General features: G+C 37.3%; 1 protein-coding gene across 1 annotated transcript in view; it reads left to right on the top strand.

Annotated features, from left to right (window-relative positions):
* Nucleotides 1–12,799, top strand: part of LOC121655555 (collagen alpha-1(XIX) chain) — a 116,697-nt gene that overhangs the window by 85,570 nt on the left and 18,328 nt on the right. The window contains exons 28-40 of the mRNA XM_042010300.1: nt 337–405; nt 759–794; nt 921–974; nt 1,200–1,253; nt 1,966–2,007; nt 4,757–4,861; nt 5,373–5,426; nt 5,879–5,932; nt 8,567–8,620; nt 11,041–11,094; nt 11,641–11,685; nt 12,556–12,597; nt 12,745–12,789. Of these exons, the coding sequence (XP_041866234.1) occupies nt 337–405; nt 759–794; nt 921–974; nt 1,200–1,253; nt 1,966–2,007; nt 4,757–4,861; nt 5,373–5,426; nt 5,879–5,932; nt 8,567–8,620; nt 11,041–11,094; nt 11,641–11,685; nt 12,556–12,597; nt 12,745–12,789 (708 nt within the window). The remainder of the gene's footprint in view (nt 1–336; nt 406–758; nt 795–920; nt 975–1,199; nt 1,254–1,965; nt 2,008–4,756; nt 4,862–5,372; nt 5,427–5,878; nt 5,933–8,566; nt 8,621–11,040; nt 11,095–11,640; nt 11,686–12,555; nt 12,598–12,744; nt 12,790–12,799) is intronic.

Here is a 12,799-nt window from a genome sequence, read left to right on the forward strand (position 1 = left end):
TCTTTCATATGAGCGTTGTGGAATGACAAGTATACTTAAGGTTATATCTTTCAGATAACTAAAATAACCTTACTTATAATATGTTAGATTTTTCTTTCACACACCTGAATGAGACTTGTTGCTTTGTGAGGATGTGATGCTTGTAAATTTAAATGCAATAGGCTACAAAAATGTGCCTGATGCTGGCTTTCATGGTGGGTGCGTTTCTTTCCCTTTAAGGCATTTAATACAAAAGGTAAAAAGAAAAGGGCTCTGGCAGGGTTTGAAAGTTTAATGACCGTAATGTGTAGCAGATCTCTCCTCCTCCGGATTCACCGCCCCTTGTGTTTGTGTCAGGGCGAGAGAGGTGTGCCAGGATTGCCAGGAGATCACGGTGAAAAAGGCGAACCTGGGGAGAGTATCATTGTGAGTATGTTTTATTGATCGCTCTGTGTTTCCCTCTGTCATTATTAAATTTTAACTTCTAAACCATTTTAGTATTTGTGATATATACTAATTAAAACACACCTTTGGGTGAAGTTTCTGGATATTACTGTGAGCTGCAGGTGCATTGCACTCTGTCTTCATCATAAATGCTCTCCACCACTGTACTTTGAACCTCACAGATTTGACTGTGAGTGAGTCTGCATTCATTTTTGAAATACAGGATACTTGGAGACAGAGAATCAATAGAGCAAAAGGTGTCTACCACAATTCCTTTATTGGATCCGGGTGCTAGAGGGCAGATGGTGTTAACAAGATGTGCGATGTGTTTGTAGGGCCCTGTGGGACCTCCAGGGAAGCCAGGAATTGAGGTCTGTGGAAGATTCACACCACTGGAGTTTTTGCTCATGGTCTTGTAGTCATCATTTTGTCAGTTTTTTTTACAGTACAAACTAACAATTAGCTGATTGTTTACCATGAGATGTTTCACTCATCAGGGCTCCCCTGGACCACCAGGTTTATTTGGACCTCCTGGGTCTCCAGGAAGAGAAGTGAGTGAACTCAGTCTTTGCTTTCACTCTCATTGTCCCTCACAGATTTATAGATAAAAGATGGCTGGGAGCATAAATGTTAGATTCCCACTGTGGATGTACAAGTACAATCCTGGACACAAATACCCACCAACTGAGAAGAGCGTGAAAAGTTATAGCCTTAAATGTACTCATGATTTTACAAGCAGGAGGGCTGTTAATTGTTATTCTTTGTCTCCATTAAAGGGCTCCCCAGGGAGGCCAGGCCCGCCAGGCCCTGCTGGACCTCCAGGTGAACCAGTAAGAAAGAAAATTTTATTTTTTGCTTTGTGCAGTTCAACATTAGTGATCAGTAATGAGGCCTGCAGAGATCTCCTTACATTCAACGTCAATATTCAGAGTGCAGCTCCAGTTTTAGGATAATTAGAAGCCAGTCCTACTGTTCACTAACCAACATCACTTTCAGAAAAATGCTGCAGCTTACCACAAATTGGCAGCACCCTGTTGTTAGCACATGCTTTCATGTCTTTCTTGTCTCTTTGTGCGTTTCACATGAGCAACATTTGCTATAGTTCTGATAGCTGTAGCATATGGGTGTTGCTGCTGCTTCTTCATCAAACCTTGTAAATGTGGCATTTTAGCATATTTATATTTGTGCTTTAAACATACAATTCATGTTTATAATCTGTTTTTTTTTGTTTTTGTTTTTTTTTGTGATTTGGGAAAAAAAGCTTTCTTTCCCTTGCTTGAGAGAACAAGAGAAAACCAATATTTTGAGGAGGTGTGGCTCATGTCTTCCATAAAATACTATTTAAGCATTGCAGATAAAAACTGGAAATATAACAGCTACAGAAATGTGTGTTAGGTATGAATCACTTTCCAAGTGTATGGTCTTATGCTCCCAGTGATGTTTTAGCAATATACAGGATACAGATGCACTAACAACTTCAGCATATTAAAAAACAGTAAAGATCATCTCTGGAATCAACACTCTCTCTTCTCTTTCTGACAGACTGCCCTGCCTATCGTAAGAGACATGGGGGCTTTGCTTAAGGTACTTCATCCTCATAGTTCACAATAATTACAGCTTTTCACAAAGATCGACAGACAAAAAGGTTTCAGGGCTGATATTAAAAGCGCTCAGCGTTTTTTGATTTGAAACACTTTATTCTAATACAGGGAGAATATCAGTTAAGAGATATAATGTAGTCAAAGCCCACGAGTGCCTCCATCAGGATGACTAGAAGAAGTGCTGCATCTTAGAGCAAATCATTAACAAAAAAAATCCAGAATGGCTCATTCAAGGTGACAACGTGTTAATAAAGCCTCTCAGCAAGCATAATGGAATATACAGTTAAAATGAAATAACACACCACTGACGCTGTCCAAATAAAGCTTAAAATACGTTAATGTAACCATGCTGTATTTATTGTTTTGCAGAAATGATGGTGACAGTTTTCCTCCCACCATACGAAGAGTGACACAGACATTTTCATGTAGCTCATGCAATAAGAATTGTTGACACAAAGTTTTAAAAACTTAAACTTTAAATGCCGTCATTATGAATTTGATACCATCTGACTTCTTGAGGTGGTGCTAACTGAAGTATACAGAAGTCAACGTGTGTAGTATAGATGAGGAATGTCTATTTCCTTGTTTGGTTCTCTGCTAGTTTTGATGTAGTTGCAGTAACTAAAAATTCCATTTAGAAAATGTGTTAAGATTACCTCTTTTTATTTTAATAACATCAGTGCAAAAATACCCAGAAACTGTTTCTTTGTTAAGCCACTTAACACTAACCTTTGATTTATTCAACGATTAAAAAAAGGAATTCAATGGATGAACCAGTCTTGTGACTACATGTAACAGACTAATTATATCATTAGTCACTGCTACAAACAGCCCGCAGCAAAGACACATAATTTGTTTTCTTTTCTTTAGTTGCATCAACAGAAAACACCAAAGATAACAGTTTAACAAATGTAAAAAATATTTTTGCACGAACAATGTGATTCCCAAAAGACTGACTACCCTCAAAATCAGCGTATCTCAGCATGGGAGGCAGTGTGTCCTTTAAGAAATGGAGGAAGCAGGACAAGTGCAGGAAAAATAAGTGGAAGACCTTACAAACTATCTACAGCTACAGTATCTGAAATTGGATTAATTCAGCAAAGGCCTGACACAGAGCCTGAGAGATGCATCTGGACCTTCAGTTGATCAACTGTTCACTGAAGTATCTTCAGAAATGGTCTCTATGGAAAAGTGGCTTCCTTTATTAAGGAAGGGAAAACAAGAGGAAGAGCCTGAATTATGCAAAATAGCAGGTCTGAAAATCACTGACAACAGGTCTTATGGAGCGATTAATCCTTCCCAGAGCCTAGACCTTAACATTATTGAAGCACTGTAGGGTCATTTGGACAGAAAACAACAACAAAGGGCTTTGAAATGTGCTTCAACAAGCCTGGAGAAGTATTTCTGAAATATATTACAAAAAAATGAAAAGCATTTTTAAGAGTGTATTGAAGAAAAAGATAGTCATATCAAAACTTGATTCTTACACTTGTTACAACTATAAAAATGATATTTTTGCTTTATACGCTGTTTCCAGTTAAATTTACACATTTCAATAAATCATTGCATCCATTTTCATCACAATATATAAAGAATAAGGGATGCTTCACTTATTTTACACAGTACTGTTCATGTATAAATTTAAATTTAGCTATATAATTTGGCACTTAATATTATGGTTTGTAACTATAGCTTTGACTAACACTGCTATGCCAATTCTTTCCCAGTCAGAAACATTAAACACTGCTGAGTCTTACCAAATATTTTATGTAGTCAGACTAAAAGCTTGTATATTTTTATTCTCACTTTGAAACAGTGCGTTACAGTGTTATACCCCGGATATTTTTTTTTTCTTTTTTATCACATGGTACAAATACGTAAGGTCCTTTAAGTTTTTCTGAACAAAGGCAAAATGTGCAGTGAAACTTCAAGGCCAAAGTCTTTTGTGTAATCCTTTTCAGCTTTTATCTCTTGATAGTATAGTGTTAAAATGGACTTCAAGTGGCTTTTTGGATAATGAGTATAGTCTGTCAAAATCTGCACAAATAGTGATGTATTTTTTATTTGTCTGAATGAAGCAGCTTAGTCTCCATAGCTCACACTGCTACCTGCGGGAAAGCACTTAGCTTAATTAAAGCTTTTCTAGTTTAACACTGAACACATGTCAGCACTGACAATCAATACGATGCTTCCGCATGATTAATTATACATCATAAAACTAGGTGTCAGTAGTTTTATAATTTCTTGCTACGCCTTTCTTCAGCGTCTACTTATTTAATTCAAGTGTTGTTACAGTCAGCTAATGCTTACAGCTGACATCAGAGCTAGAAAGTGGCATTTCAACATTTCTAACATCTTTTTGACGTCAGCAGGAAAGAACCAAACACACAGAACTTATTCCTTTTCCTTCCACTTTTTTCCAACTTCTTGGAAGTACCTATATCTAAATCAGGGATAATTATATTTAGGATTCTCACCTAAATGTCACAATCATTGAGTTTGACAAAGTTCACCTCTCGCTTGGATGAGAGAAACTCTTGGAGGCACTCTTGGTGGGTTCACATTATTTCTGCTCAGCAGACATTTAGGGAACATTTTGTGTCAGTTAAGGTCTTGTCTCCCACCCAGGGGATGTGACATAATAAAGGGTGAAAAAGCAGTGTGCCAGCTCAGCTTGATGAAATCTTATCTGTGCCACTGATTCTTGCTTCTTGCCTTGCCTCCTCTGGCAGAACGCCTGCAGTTTGTGCCAGACGAGAGTCCCCGGGCTGCCTGGGCAGAAAGGAGAGAAGGGGTCCCCTGGAGAGCAAGGAGTAGAAGGCTTGGTGGGAGAAAAGGTACATTTAATTCAAGCTTTTTAATCACTCTGCATCCTCTTGGGACGACTATAGAATTTCATGCAAAATTTTAAGCACCCCGATCAAAATCCTTCAAAAGATATAACATTTCAAGCAAGATTATTGTGATATTTTTGTTATGTGGAAGTTTTGGCCCTAAAATTGTCAGCTATTTCTAAGGACTTAGACCAATAGTTAGCTTGATTTTTCACATGTAATGTGAATTGCAAAGGTTTGTAAATACTCCTCAAATGTTGCCCCTACATGAGCAGCTGTGAGCTCCTCTAAGCATCTGCTCAGCATGCTACAAATTAAAATAACTGGCTATTTCCTCACTTCTTAATGTCACTGAAAAATTGATAGCCTGGTCTCACAGAAAAAACATCAAGCAGGCATGGAACAGAAACCTGTGTATTTGTACTGATGTACTAGACCAGAGGAGCCTAAACTTTTGCATTCCACTGAGTGCATGCTTAGAGCCATACTCATTAGTTATTTGTATTCCAAACAGGGGGATCCAGGTGTAAGAGGTCCGATGGGTAATCCTGGGAAGGAGGGCCCAAAGGTAGGAAAAAGAATATCACATATTAATAAAGCCAGTAAATAACTTAACATATTTAATTCAACTGCCACGAAATGAATAATTTAGTCTCTCTGAATGGCAAGAATCTGTAATGAATGGCATCATTCTGTGGTGTTGTTAATAAAATATGTATTTAATCTAGTAAATGTAGATTTACACTGACAAACGCCTTTTATAAGTTTCCGTTTTTATCATTGCTGGAAGCCTAAACAGCTGTTCTACAACTCATATTATTATTATGAACACTAGGTGCTCTCTGCAGAAGTTGTTGCCATGGATACAGTCTTGCAGTGAAACAGGCTAGGCAATTTCAAGTTCTGCGCTGGAAGAGCGTTTTGAAGTTTACACCCATCAGCCTTTAGTTTAAGGCTTTTTTTCATGGCTGGTGAAAAACATTCACTTTTGCTTCCCTCATTGCTTCTGTTTCCCTGCAGGGAGTAAAAGGAGAGCGAGGGTTCCCAGGCCCGACTGGAGATAAAGGTGATGAGGTTAGTGAAGGAAAAAAAAAAATTATCCAAACAAATTAATCCACTGGTTATCTGCCCGTCTGGAAGTCACTGTGACATTGAGAAATAGGTTTTTCAAAAGAATGTAAATATATTGTAATTTTGGCCTCTTGGTGAAGCTTTTCTGCTTAATAAGAAGCTATCAAAAGATGTCCACAGAACTGCATGTGCACTCTATCTGTTCCTTGCAAAGGAGTTGCTTTATAAAGAACATTGACTTTCCCTGTGTGTGTTAGTTAAAAACAAAGTGCTCTTTAGAAGAGCTGAAATTCATTACATTGCATTTCACCAGCAAAGTCAAGAGATTTTTACAAGCCATCATACTTGGTAGCAAATGGTCTCGTTTGTTCGATTACTCATCTTTGAACACCGTTCATTCATCATATTCTGCATGCTGACACAGTCACTGTGTTGTCCTGTGGGTTCATGTACTAATAGCTACTGTTGTTTAGTTTTTATCTCTTGGATAATGGCTTGCCCATTCTCAGAACATCCTGTCAATATTGGTGTGCGGATCATGAAAGGATCGCTTAGGAGAGAAAGAGTTTTTAGGGATAGATGCAATCCTTTTCATGTCCAAGATGACCTCCTATACGAAATGTGCCGATTTTCATCAGATGGACTCCAAACAATATCAAATCAATTCCATTGATTTCATCCATACAACAACAGTGTGAAGAAACAAAGCCCCATCACTGACCGCCTTAAAGTGTGATTTTGTATTGTTTTTGCACCTCTTCTTTTTCCCAAGTATGTTTAGCTCCACCCGGGTTGCAGTAATGAGGTTAATAATCATGGTCACACAGTCATGGCAGAACTGCAGAACCATGAATTTATGGAACCACAACTACACCGCAATGGCTGTTCGCTTATGTTTCCCGATTAATTAATATCATATAATCTCATAAATGTATGAATTAACAGAGTCAGCAGTTTTCTGCCAGCATTCCTTCCCAGCTGTTGCTGCGCAACAGTTTTGCCTTTGGTCTGGATGATGTGTTTGAATTCTTCATATTTTGAAGTGCAATTGTCTCCTTCTCCATGGTAAAGTTGGCTGCTCTGGAGGGTTTCTTCATGTTTGCGATTGGTCAGATACTGCAAACATCACCCCTTTTATGTGAGCGTGCACTCATCAAGATTGGAAAACCTTGAGTTCAATTACTGAGTTAATAACCAGCTTTGTAGTACCACTCATCAGGATTGTGATGTCTTGGTAAGTCAACCCAGGTGACAGAGAGAAATCCCAGCTATGTTAATCCCACTTTGTAGTACAGGTCCCAGGTGTAGCAGCTGGATGTCTGGCGTTTCTGTTTGGACTGAAAAGCCATTGCTTTCTATGTGGTGCATCTGTATCTCCTCTTTCTTTTCTCCATTCTCCTTTTCATTCCTGTTCACTCTTTATTCTTTTGTTTTTGTCCCATCCTGTCAGGTCCAGCAATGTTATGTGAACTCAGTAATAAACTATTATTCACAATAAATAAATAAATGAATAAATAAAATAAGACGGAGAAAATCTGATCATCAAAGGAGCCTTATATCATAAAGCTTCCTTTGACAAAGCAGATTTGTATATAGGGTATTTTCCCATATTCCCTAATTTTCTTTCTCTATCCCTGTATTATTCTGAAGGGTTTTACAAATCATTTTGTTAGTATACCATCAAAAGTATGAATATCAAAGATAATCTTAACAAATATTTCTTTTTTGATTGTATTTTTTTACCTTGTGTAGTCGAAAAATGGAGCCCCAGAAAAACCTCTTTTAAACTTTGACTCCAGTATGTTAACAAAACAAAAACATTGCACCTTCCTTTTTTGGTTTATTATATCTGTTCTGGAAATGTCCGTGCGTTAGTTTGACAGATAAGAACTCGTAAGCCTATTCATTAAACAAAATTTACTGGAAATGATCACATGTTTGAGTAGTGTAAATGTTGCCCTTGTCACTGTTCTGCTAATGATAAATGGATGAAATGTTTTACAGCTTCTGGATGCTAAAATATTCTTTACAGAATCACAATCCTAAAAATTAATCCAGTAGAAAAATTTCATTAGTCTTTTTTTTACAGTATACAATTTCTTTGAGCTCTTAATTCATCTCTTATTGATAAAACAGGGATTACTAAAATATTTTTTTTATTTTATTTCATTTAATTCCAAAACAGGCTTAAACTAATAAATTATACTTTAATCCTCAGTCTAGCAAATCCACTGTGTGTAGTGAGCTGTGTAGTATTCAGCACGGCCGGATGTCCACTTCCCCAGCGCAGATGAAAATATACCAAAAGTACCGACTGTAATTGTTGTTTTTACAAACTTGTCTAAAACATATTTGGATGTCAGTTTCTCAGTTCATGTAACTCTCAACATGTACTCTTGAACAGGTGTGTACAGTGGGTTAGGGCTCTAAATTGGCCGAATTTTTTTGCATGGCAATGTGCAAACCTGCTTTAATTTTTTTCTCTTTAGTGTGATGTTTGATTGGTTGAAAAGGTTTATAACAAAGGAATTATTGCAGGAAAGTGCTAATGTAGTTATTCCTTATTTTATTCATTCATTCATTCATTCATTTATTTAGTACTAAAAAACCCTTTTCTTAATGAATGATCTTCTTCAGGGGCCTCCAGGAGCACTGGGAGTTCCTGGTGGGACAGGACGTACAGGAGCCCCGGTAAGTAATCTGTTATTTGTGTGATATTTTATATATACTAGGGGAGGGACTTTAATGCGTTAGTTACGATTAATTAATTATAAAAAGAAATTATGAGTTTAAAAAAATTAACATATTTAATTGCATTCTGAATTCCAAACAACACCGAACGTTAGTCAGTACACAGTTTCTGGTACAAAGATTATATATATATATATATATATATATATATATATATATATATATATATATATATATATATACATATATACTACCGTTCAAAAGTTTGGGGTCACTTCCCTATTGAATCCCATGGCAAAGTGACCCCAAACTTTTGAACGGTAGTGTATGTATATATATGTATATATACATATATATATATAGACACATTACGTAACTTTTTAACCTTTCCAGACTCGTTTGATGGCACAGTGTAATTATTATGTGCATTTCTGGAGCTGTAAAGTGGATATAAACAAACCGACTGTTTTGAACGCACCATGACTAATTCAGCACCGAAACACAAAAAGACATTAGGGGGGGGGGAGAGGAAAAGAAAGAGAGATGGGTACAGAGTAACAGATAAAACAAGAGTCAAGATAAGGCTTTCTTTTACTGGCTGGAGGTATCTCACAGTGCAGGTAGGATGCAAATGGGTGCCGAATTAGTTGTCGGTAGGGACGCGTCACTGAGAAAATCTGCAAAAGTTTTGTAGTGCGTCTTTAAAAACCAACAACCAAGCCGGAAACCTGGGAGTAGCCATGGACTCAGACCTGAATTTTAGCAGTCACATTAAGACAGTTGTGAAGTCAGCCTATTACCACTTAAAGAACATATCAAGGATTAAAGGACTGATATATCAGCAGGATTTAGAAAAAACCCGTCCATGCATTTATCTTTAGTAGACTGGACTGTAATGCTGTCCTCACCGGTCTCTTTGAAAAGTCCATCAGACAGCTGCAGTTAGTCCTGAACGCTGCTGCTCGAGTTCTCACTAAGACCAAGAAAGTGGATCACATAACTTCAGTCCTCAGATCTTTACATTCAAACAGGAAGATCCGATCTTCCTTGGCTGTGTTCCTGCTGTTTACAAAGCACTGAATGGTTTAGGGCCAAAATACATTCCGGTTCTTCTGGTTCATTATAAACCAACCAGATCCCTCAGGTCATCAGGATCAGGTCTACTTACTGTTCCCAGAGTCAGAACTAAACATAGAGAGGCAGCATTCATTCTTTTATTTCTTACATTTTAGCTTTTCTGTTTTCATTTTATTTCTTTTATTTATTTTTTAAGTTTGTTTTTAACCTTTTGACGCTTGTGCACTCAGCTGCAATGCTTTTAATGTTTTATGTAAACCACTTTGAATTGTCTTGTACATGAAACCCGCTGTCCAAAATAAACTGCTTTGCCTTGCGTTACTAGTCATTAGCTGCAAGACAAACACAATATAAGACTCTTTTTTTAAGAAATTTGGTTATATGATATAATAAAAATTGTGAAAACAATGTAGTGGCACATTGAATTTTAGATAATTACTGTATGTTTGTTTATAAGATATAAGTATCCCATTAGCACCAAATGTGTTTCCTGTATTCATCTCCAACAGACTCCATCTATTGTTACTGAAAATAAAATAAATGGTTATCATATCAATCCACTAATATAAGGTTGTTTAACAAGTTTCGAGTATAGCAATTCTTTATTGGTGGATAGTGCCCTAGAACAGTGGGGACCCCCTTCATGCATATACTAAAATACTATGGACCCCCTCCTCCACCCTGTTCCCAGACCCCAGGTTGGGAACCACTGACATATAACACCCACTTAACTTAAATGTAAAATTTAAGTAATCCAAATTTAAGGTGTAAAGTAAAATGACCAACTATTTGCACGTGTTGTGTTCTATCAAATGTTTACCTTGTTAATATGGTTGGATTTTACATTAAATCAGATTTGACTTGCTCATTAGCAGATCTTCTGTATCATCACACAAAACCATGTCAGCTTCATTTTAGACTCACTCATGGTGCATTCATTTCATCCAAACACAAAGTTTGCTATCTGCAGGAATATGATTGGAGGTTTTTCATCAGGGTTAGTAATGCAGTCCAGTGTCGATCTGTTTTTTATTTTTTATTTTTTTGTTCTTTGGCTGTTCAGTTAGTTTATTCTCTCAGTACAAGCCTCTCTATTTTCTGTCTCCATCACTCAATTTTTCTGATAAATTTTACCATTTTGACCAACTCTTTAGCAAAACTAAACTAAAGCTAACCAAGGATCAGGAGTATTCCTCACATGATGGCACTTGGTCCCTAAGATGCAAGACAGAATAACATACTTATTCTTTCTCTACTTTGCGTGATCATACTTTTACATATTGCAGAATAGAAGAGCACTTCCAGTATGATATTTCATTGGAACAATGCTGTTCTGTTTGCAGGGGCTCATGGGAAGACCAGGTCCAGTGGGCCAACCAGGAGCAAAAGGAGAAAAGGTAAAAAAAATTTATTGTTTAAGCATTTTTCTATATAATTTATTTAGTGTATGTGTTCCCAGATTGTATATATTTATATAAATGATGGATCCCTCTTGCATTGGACTAAAACTCTGTTTCCTAATTTAATTTTATCTGTAGATATGTGCGGATATAGATGAGCACCATGGTTTAATGTCTGAAATAAACCTGTGGTCTCAATGAGGAACATAAATAACAGTTTTTCTAGTTATTCAGTTTTTCCTGTATATGTTGTCATATCGTACATCTTAAAGACAAATTGGTAAAATGGAAAAGGCAAAGTAATCTAAATTCTGATTTAAAAAAAAAAGATAACAAAGATAAAGATTATTCAAAATGTTGAAAATGTTTCCTTATTGCCACATGCATCAAAGTGTAGGAAAGCATATCTTTTAAAAGAATCTTTTCTCCATGAAGGCAAATGAGGTTCCATTCCAGTGCATTACATTAGTGTGGAGCTGTGCCTATCAAACATTTCCATTTTCACAGACATGTTTAAGAATTCCTCTGGTTTGTGTTTGGCAGGGAAACGAAGGACCTCCAGGCAGACCAGGGCTTCCAGGACCTCCTGTAAGGTTCTAATGCTTCAACAAGATCTACCTGTCAATAATAAGCCTCTATCAGTGTCACTGGTTTTGTGTCACCTCCTGCAAGTTTAATGTATTTTGTTACTGTTAAATGTGTAGTTACTTAAGGCCATCTGTTCAGCACTTGTGTTTTGCCCAGTCACACAGCATTTAATATAACAAGAAAAGCATAACTGACAAACAAGTACAAACAAGATGAAATCGGGGCGACCCGCTCACTGGCATTGAATCATGTTCCATCCCTTTAAAAGGTGAGTGAGTAAGCACTTCCAAAGGCAAATCTATAATTCATCGGCAGTCCCCTTGAACCTGCCGTGCCCCCCCTGCATCCGCACTACACACACACACAAAACCTGGTCTCATAAACCTGCAGCCTGGGAGGACAGGGGATGGCTCAGTGGCCTGAAAAGGGCACAGGCGTTCGCTTACTTCTAAATGAGAACCTTGACTTCTTTTTCATTTACAATAGATGCCCTCTACCAATCTTTCAGGGGAAAACACCCTTTTATGTTCTAATACTACCCAAGATGTCAGAATTGTCTAGTTCTCATAGCCAAATCTGTTTTAATCACTCTGCTCTTTGTATTTCTGAGACACCCTCATTTTTTGAATTAGGACTGGCTCAAGGATTATTAACTCTACTGTTCCCTATTTTCTTCTGCTCTGTTCTTTCTCACTCTCTTACCCTCTTTGTGTAATCACCAAATGAGCTATTGATCCCCCTCATGTTCCTTTTAAAGGCTTAGTAGTGTATAGCTGCTCCACACTTACTGTACAGTTTTCTGTGAGGACACTGTGCCTAAAACTCAGCCTCTGAAAAAAGATGTCTGATTTGCTCTTGATTGTGTTTCAGGGGGTGGAGGGCAATGGGATGAGCAGTCTGTACAAGCTGCAGGTAAAGACCATTTATATGATTCCAGCTCAATTCAATGATATAACGCCTTCAGTCATACTGGCAGAAAAGATTCTGTTCTTGCTGTGGAAATGTGTTTGACCTACATTGTAAAATATGTAGTCATTACATAAAGAAATGTCTTTGCAGAGTGGTGGAGCTATTTTAGGACCCCCTGGAGCTCCTGGTGCTCCGGTAAGTGTTG

Source organism: Melanotaenia boesemani, chromosome 16 (genome assembly GCF_017639745.1).
Source record: "Melanotaenia boesemani isolate fMelBoe1 chromosome 16, fMelBoe1.pri, whole genome shotgun sequence".
Classification (NCBI taxonomy): Eukaryota; Metazoa; Chordata; class Actinopteri; order Atheriniformes; family Melanotaeniidae; genus Melanotaenia; species Melanotaenia boesemani.